Below are 19,450 nucleotides of genomic sequence, written 5' to 3'. Positions count from 1 at the left end.
GAATAAGCTTTGACCATATGTAAACCTGGGTTAAAATTTTGGCTGTGCCAAAAATGTGACCTGAAATAGATCACTTTACCTCTTTCTCTCCTCGTTATTAGAATTAGTATAATAGTACTTGCCTTTCAGGGTTTCATGAGGGTTCTAACCCTCTAATTATATGTATAAAGTACTTGGCACATAATTGTTGTTGCTTAATAAGTGGAGATACTTTTATTATTATGCTGATACTGTTCTAGGGTATTGAAAATAAAATATATTCCCTATTTTTGGGCCTCCTAGAGGGTCCTGTAAGATTCTGTTATAAATGAAGGTGAAGGGCTGGGGGGATAGCTCAGTTGGTAGAGTGCTTGCCTTGCAAGCACAAGGCCCTGGGTTCGATCCCCAGCACCGCAAAAATAAATAAATAAATAAATAAATAAATGAAGGTGAAGAAAATGCTAGACCAGCTAAGCAATATTTATCTAATTCTCTCTCAGTGTGTAGACTTCCTTCCTCTTTTTTTTTTTTTTTTTTTTGGGGGGGTGCAGGGGATCGAACCCAGGGCCTTGTGCTTACAAGGCAAGCACTCTACCGACTGAGCTATCTCCCCAGCCCCGACTTCCCTCCTCTTAATTCATTCTTTCCACACAGATTCAGCAAATCTATTACAGAAAGTACTCAAAGCAGGTTATGCTCAAACAGATATTTGAATTCCTACTCTGTGCCAGTCACTATGACAAGTGCCAGGGATAGAAATGGTCCCTGTCCTCACAGAGCTTATAACCAGTGGGGGACACAAAAAATATATCATTTAGTTTGATTAGGCAAGACAGGGTACTCTGGAAGGGAACCTCTAACCTAGGCCTAGGATGTCAGAGAAGCCTTCCTGGAGCACACCTCAGCTAAGAAAGAAAGGAGCAAAACATTCTATAAATAAGAGGGACCACAGTACCCTATGTTGGTTTTCCAGGGGATTGTCTTCTTTTGTTATTTGTGCTCGTTTGTTCTTAATTAAGCATAATAAATATGTATATCTTAGAAATTTTGAAAAATACAGACAAAAATAAATAAGAAAATTCAAATCCCTTATAATTCTATAATTTCAGAACTCACTGCCCTGAGGAAAAGCACTGTAACATGATAACCAAGGGATAAGAACAAATGTTCCTTAAGTTTAGGAATAGTTTCTAGTTACCTATATCACAAGGACAAGGCTTAACCCTGCCAGTTTTTCCCCTGCCTTGCAGAAAGGGAGTTCATAACAGGTTCTTGACAGCTCTCTCAACCTCACCATTCATCTTATTTGCTGGCTTTGGAATCACTAAACTTCTGAAGTTGCTTCTCTGTGCAGCCTCCAATCTCACTGGCAGGATGTGGCCAGCCAAGCTGCCCAACTCTTCTCTTCCTTCCACAGGTGAAGAGAGGGTGATTGGCTTTGCCTCGGTGGACCTCTCCCCACTGCTGTCTGGCTTCCAGTTTATCTGTGGCTGGTATAACATCACAGACTTCAGTGGAGAGTGCCAGGGGCAGATAAAAGTTGCTATCTCCCCTTTGGAGAGTTTGATGCACTTCAAAGAAGAAAGACAAGCAAGACGTGGGGTAGAAACCCCAGGATCACTGGTACGTACCTGATTCACACCTAACTCATAAGGGTGCTACTGAGGAGGTCCCATAAGATCTTGTACACGGGTGCTTTCTGACTTACAGAACACATTATATATTCAAATCTCATAACAACCTCCTGGCTTTTGAGGAGTGATGAAAATGTTCTAGAATTAAGTAACAGTAATGATTATACACTCTGAGTATACTGGGAACCAGTTATCAAACACTTTTAAAGGGTGAATTTTCTATATGGAGTATATCTCAGTTTTTAAATAAAACAAGGTTAGTTGCAGTGTAGAATTCAAAACCATATCCATTATTTTTTTTAAGTCTGTTACATTAAAATCTTTGGTCTTTCATTTTAAAACATAAAATAAGAAAGAATGGAAAGAGAGAAATAGGCAATAGTCAGTAGAGACAACTCTTTCAAGGGGCTCAACTGTTAAAGAATTTTCAAAAAAAAAAAAAAGTTTGCCAACTGTTCCAGATACGGGAGCTCTACTGAAGCAAAGACATGTTGAGTAGAGATCAATAAGTATTGAATGGGTAAATGCTTTAGAAAATGACGAAGGGTTCATTGGTCTTTATATATAGGAAGATTTTTTTCGTCCAGTCAACCCTAGTAGTCATGAGACAAGAAGTACCACAGCTAGGACTGGGGTTATACCTCTGTGGTAAAGCACTTGCCTAGCATACATGATATACTGGGTTCAATCCTCAGCCCAAATAAAAATAAATAAATAAAATAAAGGTATTGTGTCTACCTACAACTAAAAAAAAAGAAATACTACAGATGGTCCTCACATGTAAAGTAAATATGAGTTTGCAAACTAGTTGGAGGAACAAGAGTATAAATGTAGATAAAACAACAAAAAAAGTAATCTCATGGCATAATCTGTAAAATAAGGATAATAATAATACCTACTTCATAAGATAATTGTAAAGTTTAAACAAGAAAAATAAATGTTAATTGCTTAGCACAGTGTTCAACACATAGAAAACAGACTTCAGTGGAAATTCTACTGAGTCAGTTTTACAAATTTATTTATATACTACTTTGTTCCAAGAGGGATCATTGTAACCAGTGTACTGTTTTTCTCATTGCTTCTACAGATCCCAATATACAATACCTTTTCCTTCCCTGCCTCTGATATATATGCTGCATTCCCCAGCCACATTGCAGAACGCATCCAGGACCAACTTGTTCACACCTCTTCAAAGGAACTTGATTTCTCCTCTCTTGGGAGGTGAGTAAATGTCTTGATGCGAAGAAATGGGGCCAAAGAGTGGAAGTATGTGAACTGGCTTGTCATATCTTCTTCATTAGAGGAAGAAACTCGAGACAGGATAAGAGTTTTGCTGATCTCACAACATACCCCAACCCCTGACCCTAAGATCTGCAAAAATAAAATTTTATAAGTTAGGAACTAGAAGTTTACTGCTATCAAAAGTATCACTTTTTTACAAGAAACACTCTTACCCTTAGAGGCCTTTAACACTTAATGAGAAATATATCATCTTTCCCCTCCCCAAAATATGCAGGCTGTTTTGCAGAGAGCTGTTGGCCCATCCTTTGCACCAAGCCAACCAACGTCATGCATAGCATGGTATCAGGGCTAGAACATGCTCCATCCATCAGGAGACAGGCCTAAGAGTTAAGATTGCTTCTTTCCACTCCACTCCCTTCCAGGCCCTACTAGCTCCCACCAAGAGTTTTTGCTGTGTCTTTCTTTCCACCTTAGGGAGGAGGCAAGGAGTTTTCTCCCACCACTGCCACTCCAGAAGAGCAGTTAGTGAGTTGACCCTTTATTCTAAGACACACTCTCATACTGCTTGCACACACTAAGGCCTGTTCTATCGGTATGTAGTTTCTATTTGGTTGCCGCATGAAGAGATCCTCTGTCCTCTCTGTAGAAGGAGCTAAGTGTCTGTCAAATCCTAGGTCCAAGGTTTAGATGATTCTTTTGTTATCTGTAAGTATTGCTTTGACCATAGTCAATCAGAGACACATGGGTGGGATGAGGTGTCTCTAATGCTCATTGTTTAGTAATTTGAAAAGCAAAAAGTTTAATGGTTTGCTTTTCATCACATAAAAATGTCCCTGTTACCTCTTCACAAGGGCCATATCAAAATGTTACATTTTAATCCAGCAACCCATCCAAGGGTAGGCTGTAATTCCCTCTCTAACCACCTTACCTAACAGAAATCCAGATATTTCTGACCCTTCCTTGCTTCAGGTTCTGGGTGATGAAGTGTATTTGAGGTCACACAGATTTGGAGTTCTATCCTGACTTTATCTCTCACTAGTTACATGTGACCTTAAGCTAATGACTTAAATTCTCAGAGCCTTAAGTATCTTATTTGTTAAATGAAAGTAATATATTAGCTCAAGGGTTGTCATCAGTAGTAAATAAGAAAAGAATCATCATTTTTGCACACAAATATATATTGACTGGGTTTTCACAGCAGTCTTAAAAGAGAGTTTTTATTACTAATATCACATCTGAAACTCCTAGAGCAGCAGTTTCCAAGATTTTGGTCTTTGTACTTTATTTGTAATAGCCAAAAACTGTAAACAACTCAGGTGTCCATCAACAAATAGGTGAACAGATAGCCAAATTGTGGTATATCCATACAATAGAATACTACTCAGAAATAAAAAGAAATGCATTCTTAATAAACAACAAAATGAATCTCAAAATAATTATGCTGAGGGATAGAAGCTATAATAAAAGAATATGTTGTATATAATTCCATTTATATAAAATTCTAGAAGATGCATACTAAGTTATAGTGACAGAAAGCTTGTAAGTGGTTGCCTGGGGACAAGGCAAAGTGAACAGAGAGGGAAGGAGGAAGAAATTACAAAAGGCAAGAAGAAACTTGGAGATAATAGATATATTCATTCTGTTGTAGTAATGGTTTCCTTAGATGTTTATGTGTATTGGAACTCATCAAATTTTATGCTTTAAATATATAACATTTACTGTGTATATTTGTTCTACCTTAGCAAAGCAGTGGTTCTCAAACATTTCCACTTAGAACTCATTTATGTTCTTTAAAATTATTGATGACCCCAAAGAGATTTGTTTACATGAGTCATATATATCAATTTTTACCATATTGCAATTGAGAAACATTCAAAACTTACAAAATCAACTGTATTTCTGTATACCAACAATAGATCATCAAAAATGAAATTGAGAAAAGAGTTTCCTTTACAATAACACCAAATGGAATTAAGAACTTTAAAGCATATAACAAAAGAAGTACAAAGTGTATTCTGTAAAACTACCCTGTTTTATTGAAAGAAATTAAAGGATCTAAATAAATAGAAAAATATCCTGAATGTTCATGGATTAGAAGACTTAATATTATTAAGATGGTAGCAATCCCCAAATTGATCTATAGATTCAACACAATCCATATCAAAATCACTGTTGGCCTCCTTCTGGAAATGGACAAACTGATCTTAAAATTCAAAAAACACAGAATAGGTAAAATAACCTTGAAAAAGAACAAAGTTCCCCATTTCAAAACTTACTAAAAAACTATAGTAACAAGACAATGCACAAGGATAGAAATATAGATCAGTGGAATAGAAATGAAAATCCAAAAGTAATAAAATAAACCCATGTATCTGTGCTCAATTTTCAACAAGAGTGCCAAGACAGTTGAATGAGGAAAGATTAGTCTTTTCAACAAACGGTGCTTGGAACATCTGGATATCCACATGTGGAAGATTGATGTTAAACCTCTTCTTTATACCATACAAAAAAAATTAACTACAGATGGTCACATATCTAAATGTAAGAGCTAAAACTGTATAATTTTTCAAAGAAAACACTAGTAAATCTCTGTGAGTTTGGATTATATGGTGATTCAGATATAACAACAAGAGAAAAATAACAGGCTGGGGTTGTAGCTCAGTGGTACAGTGCTTGCCTAGCACATGTGAGGCACTGGGTTTGATCCTCAGCACTACATAAAAATAAATAAATAAAGGTATTGTATAAAAAAAAGAGAGAAATAACAGATAAATTCAGTTTATCAAAATTAAAAACTTTCATGGTGCAAATGATATCATCAAGAAAGTGAAAAGACAGCCCATAGATTGGAAGAAAATATTTGCAAATCACAGATCTGACAAGGAATTTGTACCTAGAATAAACAAAGAACTCTTACAACTCAAAAGTAAAAAGCAAATAACCTGGCTGGGGATGTGACTCAGTGGTAGAAGTGCTTGTGTAGCATTTGTGAGGCCCTGAATTTGATCCCTAGCACTGCAAAAAAGAAAAAGGAAAAAAAAATCAACCAATTGTTTAAGTAGGCAACAAATCTAAATAGACATTTCTCCAAAAACAATGTACAAATGGCCAATAAGCTTGTGAAAAGATAGAAATCAAAACCATAATAAGATACCACTTCTCATCCACTAGAGGGACTATAATCAAAATGACAAATATTACAAGTGTCAGGAAGCATGTGAAGAAATCAGAGCCCTCATACATTGCTAGTGAGGCTATAAAATGGTGCAACTGCTTTGAAAAATACTCTGGCAGTCCTTAAAAATTTAAATGTACACTAACCATATGATCCAATAATTATACTCCTAAATGAAGACATATGTCCATACAAAAACTTATTCACGTTTGTTTATAGCAACATTATTCCTAATAACCAAAATGTAGAAAGAACCCATATGTCCATCAACTGACAAGTAAATAAACAAAATGTGGTATATTTATACAATGAAATATTATTCAACTATTAAAAGAAATGAAGTACTAATGAATATAACATAGAGTAGGCATGAAAACATGCCAAATGGAAGGACACAGTCACTCACACACACACACACACACACACACACAAACATAGCGTATGGTCCCATTTCTATGAAATATCCAGAATAGACAAATTATACAGACAGAGGTAAATCAGTAGTTACCTAAGACTGAGATGTTTTGGGAGGAAACGGGAATGATTGCAGTGGGTATGGGTTTTTTTATTATTATTGTTTTTTAGTTGTAGATAAACACAAGACCTTTATTTTATTTATTAATTTTTATGTGGTGCTGAGGATCAAACCCAGTGCCTCACACATGCTAGGCAAGTGCTCTACCACTGAACCTATAACCCCAGCCCTAGTTTGTTTTGAGGGCAATAGAAATGTTCTAAAATTGATTGTAGTGATGCTTGTACAACTTTGTGAATATACTAAAAATCATTGAATTGTATGCTTTAAATGTGTTGATTGTATGGTATGTGAATTACATCTCAACAAAGCTGTTATTTAAAAAGGAAAAAGAAAATTATTGCTGTAGTCACATTTTTGAATACCATGCTCAGAAATTAGAGATTTATACTATAGATTAAAAAAAAAATCTTTAGAAAAGAATGATGGTGATTAAATAGATTAATACTCATTGAATGCTTCTAGCAAGGCTTGGCATTATAATAAGGACTCCCTATATTATTATTATTGTCAATGTATCAGATCTCTTTTAGAAAATCACTTCAGCTATAATGTGGAGAATGGAAGAAGGTGGAGTGGGTAAGACTTCCTGTGTCTTACCCACTTGAAGTAGTCAAGTCTTGAAGGCAAGACTATTTGGAAGACATTTGTGAACCAAGCAAGAGTTGATGAAACCAGAAATGTGATAGTGGGGATAGGTTTGCAGTACCATTTCAGGAGAGTGATTTGTTTTTGTCACACTAGGAGTTTTTTCATGGGCTAAGAATTTATTTTGCTCCGATTTTCTCTAAACAGAAGTGGTACCAATGGTACCACAAGAAGCCAGGCAACACGCCATGAAGAGCATGTGCAGAACATCCGCCGGTTTCATGAATCCCTGCAGCAGGGAGAGGCAGTCTTGACAAGTGATGACAAACTGACCACATCACCTTTGTCCTCCCATACCTCCATTCTGACTTCTCTCAGGTGAGGCACTCTGCTAAGATAAGACACAGGAAACCACTGTGGTGCACAAGGTGAATGGGCAATGGCACTGGGTAATACCACATTTCCATCAGCTACCCCTGAGCTGGGAGGTTTAGTAGAGGGTTCTTGTACATGTTAGTGTTGGCTTGAAACTTGGAGCCTCATGGGATTCCTTATGGATGAATCTGTCTCAGTTTAGGGCTTTCCAGTCCTTTAGGGCACTCTGTAACTGATAAATACAGGAACTTTAGCTTGTTCACCAGAACTTAATAATAACCAGTCTCACATCTGCACAGCCTCATATCCTTTTTACAGTTTACAAAGCCTCATCTTGCCCACTGTCTTTATCTTCATAACCACTGGCTTCTTCCAGACCAGCTTCTGTTCTGATAGTACTTCCCTGTCCCTTTCTTAGTTTAATTAGTAACTGAACCAGAGAATCACTGTGAGAATTGAAAAGGCCATCATAGATCAGCAAGATGGGCCTCAAGGTTATCTAGAGAGAAGCGTTAGCAAAATGGAGGAACTTGGTTTCAAAATTCAGTAAACTCGACATCCAATGCTGGCTCTTCCGTTCCTGGTGGAGGAGTTGGACATAATGCCTGAAAATTTTAATGCAGGGTGGTAATAACTGTAGGTTTCATGGCCAAGAGTAGACAGAGGAATTAGCAACATTCTGGGTTAGAGATGCAAAAATTTAAAGAAGTCACATTTGAACTGATCTTTGAAGGAAAAGTTCCCATGTACAGAAAGAACATTGTCAAGGCTAGATGCATGAAACAAGTCAGGTTTGGGAAGATACCAGCAGTGCAATTAGGAAGGTGTAAGGAGTAGGACAAGTTCTATGGGTGTCAGATCATGAAGGGCCTTGAATGTTAGCCTAAGCGTTTGACTTTTCTGAAAAGTTATTCTCAATGGAAAGTGCTAGGGAGGGAAGAAGGAGAGTGTAAAGTTTGAGAAAAAAATATATATTTTTAAAGTGTATTATATTTGGAAAAAACTAATCTTTCCTTTAGTTCCATAATACAAACTCAGAAAAGAAACATTAGCAACTTCTTTTTTGGTTAATGAGACATATTTAAAAGGATGGAGCATGTGGGCTATAGACTATGGGAAACTGCTTAAACTCTTATTACAAAGAAGTAATGTGTTCAGAGTCTCATCTCAGATTAGTAAGATGCTGGTAATCAAGGCTATTTAAGTTTAATCATTAATGGTTTGGTTATACTTTATTGGGTTATTCACCTATTTGGAACCCACTGATATAAGGAACTAATTCATCCTAGTGCATTTTCTCTCAGCCTCAACACTGTTGATATTTGGGCCAGATATTTTGTTATGGAGGCCAGTCCTGTCATTGTAGGATGTTTAGCATCCTTGGCCTCTGTTTACTACATACCAATGGTACCCCTCCCCCAGTCGTGACAACCAAAAATATCTCCAGACATTGCCAAATGTTCCATGAGGGGCAGAATCACCAGTTTTAAAACCACTGCCCTAGAGCAGTGGTTCCCAAAATCCATTGTATCAGACTCACTTGAAGGGCTTATTAAAATAACAAGTGAGGGCTGGGGAGATAGCTCAGTTGGTAGAGTGCTTGCCTTGCAAGCACAAGGCCCTGGGTTCGATCCCCAGCACCCAAAAAAAAAAAAAAAAAAAAAAAAAAATAACAAGTGATACAGTTGAAGAACCTTTCCTAACCAGCTTTGCCTGGCTCAGGCCAATTTAGAGAGTCAGGCAAAGCTGATTAGGAAAGGTCACTTGCTTAAAGGACCAGGTATGGTTATGAGTAGCAAAGGACAATGTTGGCCTGGAGTAGGACTTTTACTCTGTCTGAGTAAGGGGAAGTGAGAACTGGAATGATGGTCAAGAATAGTTCTTTTCAGAAGGTTGCATTTTGCCAGATATCAGAGAGGGGACCGTATTAATCAGACAGATTTGTACCTGGCAACAAAATCATAGTCAGAGGGATAAAGGATGAGTGGTGAGTTAGAGAAAGGAAAGGGATCTATATATTAATGAACCAAGTGAGAAGAATTAAAAGTCCTAGATCAAAAGTGGTACATAAAAGATTCTCATAATCTCCATGAATGACCCTTTGTCAACTTCTCCTTTTTTTTTTTTTTTTTTTTCACTTCCAGGAAAAATCTGAGTGAACTAGATCAGATCCAGAAGTACTTCAGCCAGAAGCTCACCAAGCCTTTCCTGTCCCTCAGCCCTCATACTCATACTGCCACCTTGCAGAACCAGGAGAACCATGGGGACCAAATTGGGCCAGGAACCAGCAACCTAGACCCTGAGAGCCAGTGCATCCTAGAAAAATCCAACAACCTGGTGGTGCAAGTCAGCTCCTTAATCTCAGGTATGTCTCAGGGCCTTTCCTGTTGAGTTATGGTCACTAGATGCCAATTCAAAAAGCCTCTTGAGTGTCTGCCCCCAAACAAGTCCCCATGATAAAAGGTTTTACTTTTTTTTTTTTTTTTAACCATCTTTTAAAAGAAGGAACTTTGTAGTATGGTGTAGTATGGCACAGGAGCATGGAGCAATGGAAAGAGCAGTGGACTGAGAGGCAGGAGACCCAGGTCCTTGCATAGACTTGGCTATTTGATCCTGAGCATATCCCTTTCCCTTCCTTTTTTTTTTTTTTTTTTTTTTTTTCTTTTTCTTTTGCCCAGGGTTGAGATTAAACCCAGGGGTTCTTTACCACTGAGCTACATCTCCAACCCTTTTTTATTTTGAGACAGTGTCTTACTAAGTTGTAAGTTGCTTAGGGACTCACTAAATTGCTGAGACTGGCCTCAAACTTGCTGTGCTCCTGCTTCAGCCTTGTGAGTTACTGGGATTATAGGTGTGTATCACCACACTCAACTCCTTTCCCTTATTGAGCTTCACTATCCCCAGCAAAAAGAGAGAGAGAGAGAGAGAAATGGATGGTTCCTAGCAGTTCTTAAATTTGTGCCACTCTTTTTTCAGAAAAGATCAAGTACAAGCATGTTTAAAATTCTAATTCTCAGAAGTCTGCATTTTTAACAAGGCAAGGTGATTCTGGATTTTGAGGATCCACATTCCATCCTTTGAAAAGCCCCTTAGAGCTGTTCTCACTTTGGCTGCATTGGAATTATTGAGTGGGCTTTTAAAAATCTACCTGTATAGGCTGCACCATAGGGCAACAGAGTCTCTTGAGGGTGGAAACCAGGCATTACTATTATTTATAACTCCCTAGGTAATTCTAGCCTGCAGCCAAGACTGAGACTACGCTAAACAAGAATTTTCCAAACTTGCCTGAGAGTAAGAATCATCTGGAGCTGGCCATTATGGCACACACTATAATCCCAGTGACTAAGAAGATTAAGGCAGGAAGATCACAAATTTAAGGTCAGCCTCGGCAATTTAATGAGACCTTCAATAACTTTGAGAGACCCTGTCTTGAAAATAAAAAATAAAAAGGACTGAGAGTGTAGTTCAGTGGAAGATAATCCCTGGATTCAATCCCCAGTACTTCCCCCACAAAAAATCATCTGGAGTACTTATTTTAAAATATAAATTCCTGGGTTCTGCTCCATTCTGCTAAACCAGGATCCAGGGTTAAGACCTGGAAATCTTGCCAGGTACAGTGGTACATGTCTGTAATTCCAGCAACTCAGGAGGCTAAGACAGGAGGATCAAAAGTTTAAGACCAGCCTCAGCAACTTAGGGAGACCCTGTCTCAAAATAAAAAATATAAAGACCCCAAGGACATAGCTCAATGGTAAAATATCCCTGGATTAAATCCCTGGTACTTGCCCCCACCCCATTTAAAAAGACCTGGAAATCTTTATCAGGCAAGTTTTGAGGAATATTGAGAGATCTACTGGGGCAGCATCTTTAGCCCTCAGTTGGTGTCATTTTATTCAAGTAAAATATGTAGATTCTAGGCTGGGGAGGTAGCTCAGTGAATTGCCTAGCATGAGTGAGGCCATGGGTTCAATCCCCAACACCACATACATGTACATACATACACACGTACACACACACACACACACACACACACACACACACACAGAGTGCAAATTCCACACAGGGATGAATAAATTCAATTTTCTCTTTTAAAGGTGGTGAGGGTGGGCAAATACCATGATTGATATCAGATACAAACTTTCTTCCTCTCCACTCTCCCACAGTGCCTAACCTGTCAGTACCAGGAACCCAGGTATATATGCCCCATGCTTCACTTTCACTTGCTTGAATACATTCATTCAACTACTTATTGATCAACTGCTCCAGACTCAATTCTAAAACTAGTTCAAGTAGGATATGGTGGTAGACAAGACAGTTATTTTCTCTGCCTTCATCAATCTCACATTCTGTAGTCAGCTAAAGAAACTTACCCCAAGAAAGAAAACAGAAGAGCAAAACAAAAGGGAGGCTTGTTTGGGATAGAGATGGAAGCAATTAGGAGAATCCCTTTAAAGGGTATGTTAAACATGGAGAGAGGAGAGAAGAGAATTGAAGGATTGAAACTAGAGGGCCTTAAAGGTAAACTTAGGAGTTTGGTATTTATCCAGAAAGAAAAAGAAAAAGGGATTGAGGATATAGTTCAGTTTCTCTCTCTCTCTCTCTCTCTCTCTCTCTCTCTGTCTCTTTTTCTTGGTACAGGGCTGCCTCATATATTCTTTACTGTAACGTGTAAAATGGGTGGTGTTAATCACCATTTAAGATGAACAGGTTCAGAGAGGATAGTTTGCTCATGATGGAAAAGTTAACATGAGACAGTAAAGATTTGAAACCAAAACTGACCAGCTCCAAAGGCTGGGCTCTCTCCCAAAGACCTGCTGCCTCGGTTTTCTCTTGTCTTGTGGCTGGTACTAATTTTCTTAACTTTATTTTCCAAGTAAAATAGATAGTTTTAGTAACTGTCATCAAATAGATAAATAAGTAGATTCTCATTTTGATTTTTAATATAGGTAATTACTGAAGTAAATGGAAGCATGAACATACCTGCCAGGACTCCCAGTTCCTGAAAATTCCTGAGCATGAGCAGATAGTCCTGAAAACGTTTCCACAGATGTATCCACAACTATAAATAGATTAGATTTTGGTCCTCTGATATTAGAATAAAGTACTAGAAATTGTACCGCCTTGAATATAGTTTTACTGACTCTTGGGTGGTTTAACTACTTTAAGGTTTGTTCAAAGTCTGATTGCAAAGCTACTTCTGAAGCTAAAGGCCAGTGTGGGAACCTTGAGTTGTCTGTGGCCCTTCCTAGTAATAAGAGTGATATCTGTTGCTGTTCAGATCTGCAGACTATCACCAGGAATTCTCAAGCAGCTTTGACTTCTCACCGAGCCAGGAGTAGAAGCAGAGAGGTCACCACACTCCCAGATGCTCAGGACACAGAGGCCACACAAGAGCGAAGCACAACTCCAGATAAGACATTGGCAAGAGCTGCAAATGAAGGAACAAATTCCCCTCCTCCTCCTGCTCTTGAAGAGACCTCAAATGGAGGAGGAATGCTCCATGAGTCCCTGGGGAATCTGGTACCCATTACAAGGATACAGAGCCTTGAGGACACTGAAGCAGGCCTGCCCTACAGTGATGAGGATTATGAAGAAGACATCATTGAGCCCAGGACCCTAAATGAAATAACCACTGTGACAGATAAAACTAGCCCTTGGTCCAGTTTTGTGTCAGACACAAGTGAGGTCATCAGCCCTCAGCCTCCTGAGGTACAGAAGGAAGGCCCCTCCTGTCCTTCTCCAGGGCCTTTTCCCAGAGAGGAGATCAAGGTCAGAAGTAGCTGTCTGTCTAGCCCAGAAAGAGCTGTCAGCCCCCTATCTCTGCAGGATTCTCCTACCCAAAGTCTTGTTGCTTATGAAGGTAGGGCCTCTAAGACCAGGCTTGAACAGCCTAACTCAACCAACCCTCATCTTTTCCCACGTCTAAAGTGCTCAGGAATCCAACAGAGCAGTACTTTTGTTGGATGGAGCTCATCACGGGCAAATCAGGACAAGGAGCCTGAGCAAGGGGCCCAGGCTGAGGATGAAGCTGCCTCCAGTGAGCTCAGTGACTCTACTGATAGCTTCGAGAAGTTCTCTGTACACATAGCCTCCCGGAACAAAAGGGAAAATCATAAGGAGCCACCTGTGCACTGCTCTGACATTGGGCAGAAGCAGGTGACAGCTGGATCAGAGGTGTCCACAAAGAAGAGCCTTCTGTATCCTTTGGTATTTCCCACAAGTGGCCCCTTAAGCCATCTCCAAGCATTTTGGATGTTGGCATTAGGCTAACCAAGTATGGGTGTGAGCAATGACCACTCTCGTGGGATGCACTGGAGGGACATGGGAAGACCCTTCAGAAGACTTACCTGCATGACAGGTGCTACAAATCTAACATGACACCAACCCTCCGAAGCATAATACTTTGAACTGGGTTTAGGTGTTGGTAGCAGTCATAAGCTTGCCTACCATATTTATCTAATTCATCTGTTGGGTATTTTGCCACTCAAAGGATCTTAGTTAAAACAGAAGTAGAGGGAGGGACTATGGGTATAGATAATGATAGAGCACTTGGCTAGCATTCATGAGGCCCTGGCTTCAATCCCCAGCACAAGGGAAAAAAAAAAAAAAAACAGAAGTGGAAGATGTAGAGAGAAAGAGATAGAATCTACCATTGTTTGAGCATATATTATGAGCCAGGCGCTTTACAGACACTTCAGTCTTCACAAGTCTTTTGGGTAGGTGTCATCTGTTTTGCATGTAAAAAAACAGGCTCATAGTTCTAGTGACTTTCCTAAGATGTGATTCTTTTTAAAAAAGCAAACAGTAGGGCTGGGGTTGTAGCTCAGTGGTAGAGCACTTGCCTGGCATGTGTGAGGCACTGGGTTCGATCCTTAGCACCACATAAAAATGAAAATAAATTAATTAAATAAAGGTCTACTGACAACTAAAAAAAAAAAAAAAAATACTTAAAAAAAAAGCAAACGATAGCACTAAAGTGGGCACCACTGAGTTGGATTTACCCAAGACCCCAGAATAGATAACACCTTTGATGGGAAGAAGGAACACCTGACATTCCTCCCTCCCTCCTTTGAAACAGACTGGCAGGTTATAGGGAAAGGAAATCACTTAGCACCATCTGCAGCCTTCATATCTGCACCTAACCAACTGTTCAGATCAGGCCACCTGGTGTTCTGACAAGTAGGGGATATTGCAGGCTAGTTAGGTGAATCAGGACACTTCATTAACTAGAGGTCTTTCTCTGCTAGAAGTCAAAGGGCCTTATTTTAGTCCTTCTAAACCCAGCATCTTATTACCTGTGTGACTTTAGGTCTAACCTTTCTGAGACTGTTTCTTCTCGTGTAAAAGGGAGACAGTAATCCATTACCCACCAGACTTTCAGCTCCCGAAATCAATGACTTTGTCTTTTTCTCATTTTATGACATTGCACAGAGAATCAGTAAATACTAATTAAACTGAACTACCATAGTCATTATTGAGGAAATCAACTGGTAGAGAGAGATACTTGTACATATCACACAGATGTGACTTGATATAGGTTAGAGAAAAATCTCAGGGTAGGCAAATAGGCTCAGGAAAGGTTTAACAGGGGAGCTGACTGGGAGCTGAGGACTCAAAGCTGACCATCTCCAGGGAAGTTCTTTCCCAGCCTCACTCATCCTGGCTCTTGATAATTGCTGCCCTTACAGTTTAGTTGTGCTCCTGATGTTGTTAGTGGAAGAGCTGCCACATGTGTCCAGGTCCTCAGGCTACTTGGATCCAGGACTTCCTAACCATACATTCTCTCTCCTGCTCTCTCTATTTTTTTCCCCAGCACTGGGGATTGGACCCAGGGGTGCTGAATCAATGAGCCATGTCCCAAACCCTTTTTATTTTTTTATTTTGAGACAAGGTCTTGCTAAGTTGTCCAGGCTGACCTTGAACTTTCTTTTTTTTTTGGGTGCTGGGGACCTCGAACTTTCGATCCTTCTGCCTCAGCCTCCTGAGTCACTGAGATGTTAAGGCATGCTCCACAATACCTGACTCCATTCATTCTTTAGCAAAATAAGTATTGCCAGGTCTCGTGCTAGGTGATGAATATGGATTTGAATCAGACCTTACCTCAAGTTCCCATTTTCTAGTAGGAGTCAGTCAAGTAAACAGGTAGAGAGTTTATTCTTCCAAGACCTGTGGTTAGATGTGGAAGTAAGAGAAGGGAACTGCCATAACTCTGCTTGGAGGCATCTAGTAGGAGAGACGTCAGAACTGGACTGTAAAGATGAATAGCCATTAACTATGTAGGCAGAGCCAAGGTAAAGTTCAAGCCAGGACAAACTGTGTGTGTAGAGTCTGGTGAAAGCCTGACTAATGGCAGCAGTTTACTGTGTCTGGAACCAGGGATAATGGGAAGGTGAGATCTGAGACAGAACCTGGATCTTCGACCAGGCTGAGGTACTTGGACTCTGTCCTGGAAACAAACAAACTCAATTTTCTCATCTGTAAAATGGAGACAAATAATAGTACTTATAGGGTTTTATAAAAATTAAATTGGTATGAACTACCTAGCATAGTGCCTGGTACATAAATAGTGTTTGGTAAATGTTAACTGTTAAGCAAAAGTATGATATGGTCAGATTTACATATTGGAAAAGTCACTTAGTGCCTTATAGATCAGGGAGATCAGAAGCAAGGAGACCAGTCAGGAAATCTGGAATAACAGGACATGGAAAGGGTCCGACCTAAAGTATAGGAGAGAAAGGGGATAGATTTAGGAGAACCAGATAGAGGGCAGGGAATGAGGAGGAAAACATGAAGTGTGACTCAGAGATTTCTGTCACAAGTAGCAAGGTTTGTGTTTTCATTTACTGGATAGGGAGCACCTCAGAGACAGACTGGGGGGAAGACATAGGTTTCCATTTTGGATGTGTGCCTGTGGGACATCCAGGAAGAGATGCAGCCCTGGAGTTCAGACAGGATCAGGTATAAAGATGAGCCTCTTCGGAAACTGATGAAGGTAACAATATGAAAAAGGAGAACCATGAACAGAGACAGAGCCCCCAGTGGTCACCAGTGTGTAAAAAGCAAGGCACAGCCACACAGGAGCTGAGCAGAGCTGGGAACCAGGGGCAGGTGAGGTAAAAGCAGAATATAGGGAGCTTCAGGTCACAGCCCTCACTCTGAAATGGGACTTGGTACACATTCACTGGCTTGAGCAAGGGGACCTTGCAGTAGTGAAAACAGACCAGACTTGCATGGGTAAGGGTACTAGTCGGGAGGACGCCAGAACAGGCACCTTTTCCCCATAAGCTGGGGAGACAAGGTAGCTAGCATTTGTCAAGTCTTGCTGAATTAAGTACCACGCTAAGCACTTGACCTGTGTAAACTCGCTTAATCCCCCACAGACTATGGGCATTATTCTCATATCTATTTTAAAAATGAAGAGATTGAGGCACAAAAAGTCAACTTTCCTGAAGTTGCCACCTTGTAAAGTGACACAGCAGAGTGGTAACTAGAAGGGAACCCAAGGTTGGGGGCAAGAGGGCAGGGTTAAACTTTTCCTAAATGGAAAACTTACACATTTTTATAAACTGAGGAGAAAGAACTTAAAATTTGGAGAGTTTCCTGTTGGTGCAGGACCCAGTGCAGGCAGCGGGTGATAGAATGAAGAGAGCTTCTGACCCTCCCACAATGCTGCTCCTTCCCCACCGCACTGGCTGCCTGGCTACCAGAGCCCCTGCACTCAGCAGCAGCAATAGGCTCTGCCTCATCTGCGCTTCCAGAGAAGGCTTGGGTCAAGGGTTCTTTCCCTTCAGGACCTCCTGTCCACCCCCACCTCTCTACAGAAAAATAGGGAATTTGAACCAAAGCTGGACTTGGATACATTTCATTCATTCAGCCAGACCTGCCCTAGATGACAGGAATATGGCTTTGAAAAAGACGAATCCTTCTCTGCCATCTTGGATTCCAGAGTCTAACATGGAAGATCAACAACAAAATAGAAAATCTGGTAAACAAATTGGAATCAGAACCATACTTAGCTTATTAAACAGAAATAAGAAGTTGGGCCATCACAGTCCCCTCTACTGTCCTCTAAGTTGAACCAAACTGAATCAGTGCTTTGATTCAGCGGATATTTGAAGAACACAGTACAGACAGAAGCACAAGCTTTGGAACCTGCCTTCTAGGCCTCACTTCCAAATTGGGTGGACCAGTGTGGACAGCCCCTTATGTAGAGCCTTGTTTCTGAATGTGAGCAGAGACAACAGTGAGGAAGATAGGCCCTCTTTGAACACCAGGCACCTCCATCCTGCCAAAGGCCATGGCCCTGGAACCACCCCTTCCCTGTCACATGGGTCAGCTTTTTTTTTTCCTGTATTTTTTTATTGGTGCATTATATGTAATGGTGGGACTCATTTTTACATATTTCTTATGCACATAACAGTATAACTTGGCCAGTATCATTCTCCAATATTTCCCCTTTCCCTCTCCTGGTCCCTTTTCTCTACTGAGCTCCCTTCAATTTCATGAGATTGCCCCACCATAGCGGCGGCCCCCCAACACACACACATACTTTTTTTTTCCTTTTTCCTCTCTCGCTTCCACATAATGAGAGAAAACAGGTAAAAGGTCAACTTTAAACCAGTGAGCCCTCAGCAAGTGTCATTCTTCACTTGCCACCTACCAGCCTCGTGACCCTAAAGAGATACTAAGGTCCTTGAAGGAAATCACTCTCCCCTTGAGAAACATGAGGAATAGTGAGGGAAACAAATTGAGTCACCTCAGACTTAATTGAGCATTCTTGTGTTGCAGACTGCCAAGGGCTAGGATTAGGAGAGGGTTTCCTGGAGGAGGCTGGATTTGAACTGACCCATAAAGAAATGTAGACTGATTTGTTAGGAGTGGGCAGAGCCTTCAGTGAGAGGGAACAATTTGAGCCAAGGATTCATGGGCAGGGGTAAGTTGGGGAAAACATGAATGGTATGGTGGAGGTCAGTGGAGATGCTGGTGTGGTAAGGGTTATTTTTGTTCCTTAACTACCATTACAGCCCAGAGCCTATTGTGGTGCCCAACTTCTTTTTGCCTCCCCAGCAATTGGAGGCCTCCCTGCGGTTGCTCTCACTCTCTGCAGCTTTGCCACCACCAGTCACAACAGACCAGGTAAGAGAACAGCCACTGATCTCCCTCTCCAGTAGAGTCATCTTCTCTTCCCTAAAAATGCACAATGTGCAGAGCTGCCCGTGGCCATCTTCCTGGAAAGGCTGCAACACGTTCACATCTCATGCTTGCACTGAGCCTGTTCTGAGGACCCAGCACCGGGCAAGGAGCTCAGGAAACATAAGGAAGAGCAGATGTATAAGAGCAGGACATTGTCAGCTAAGACTGACATGTGGAAGAAAAAAATCAGCACTGAAGCATAAGAGCTAGAGTCAGCTAAGAATGCATACTGATTGCTATGGGAGCTCTAGCTAAGCAAAGGTGGGTAGAAGGAGGACACTGCAACAGAAAATGCATGCTTTTCTCCCTCAGGGGACCTCACACTGGTCCCCTGAGGGAGAAAATGTCAATAATATACCCATTTGCTGTTTATAAAACATCCCCAAAACAATTCAGCATTCAACCGAGGTAAGTGGCTAGAACTAATACAGATCCAGCTCTCTGCTTCTCTGCCTTGGCAAAGCACCTCACCTTTGTTGCAGGTGGCAAGAAAATAATAATAACTTCTTTTCTAATCATTTGGGCATTGTCCTAGGTACTAAATTTAAAGCATAAATATATGATAGACAAACTGTCTTCATGGAGTACACTTCATAAAAAATAAAATATTTATAGAATGTTATGTATACTAGGTACCACTTTATGAACAGGATCTTTCTGAGGAGGCTATGGGTAAGATGAAGGATGACAGTCATGGTGGATCATGTATCAGGTACTGTTACAAGCTAG

At 40.4% G+C, this 19,450-nt stretch overlaps 1 protein-coding gene across 3 annotated transcripts in view; it reads left to right on the top strand.

Moving 5' to 3' along the window:
• C2cd3 (C2 domain containing 3 centriole elongation regulator) overlaps nt 1-19,450 on the top strand; it is a 161,772-nt gene that overhangs the window by 126,669 nt on the left and 15,653 nt on the right. The window contains exons 27-32 of one of the 3 annotated variants that reach the window (XM_047517677.1): nt 1,397-1,602; nt 2,701-2,834; nt 7,361-7,531; nt 9,673-9,893; nt 12,807-13,725; nt 18,553-18,664. In XM_047517677.1, the coding sequence (XP_047373633.1) occupies nt 1,397-1,602; nt 2,701-2,834; nt 7,361-7,531; nt 9,673-9,893; nt 12,807-13,725; nt 18,553-18,664 (1,763 nt within the window). Of the gene's footprint in view, nt 1-1,396; nt 1,603-2,700; nt 2,835-7,360; nt 7,532-9,672; nt 9,894-12,474; nt 12,715-12,806; nt 13,726-18,552; nt 18,665-19,450 lie in introns of those variants that run through there. The other 2 variants (XM_047517678.1, XM_047517679.1) reach the window with 2 other exon arrangements.

This window comes from Sciurus carolinensis, chromosome 11 (genome assembly GCF_902686445.1).
Source record: "Sciurus carolinensis chromosome 11, mSciCar1.2, whole genome shotgun sequence".
NCBI lineage: Eukaryota > Metazoa > Chordata > Mammalia > Rodentia > Sciuridae > Sciurus > Sciurus carolinensis.
Note: the sequence above shows the minus strand (reverse complement) of the source record. Positions and strands in the feature narration are given on the sequence as shown.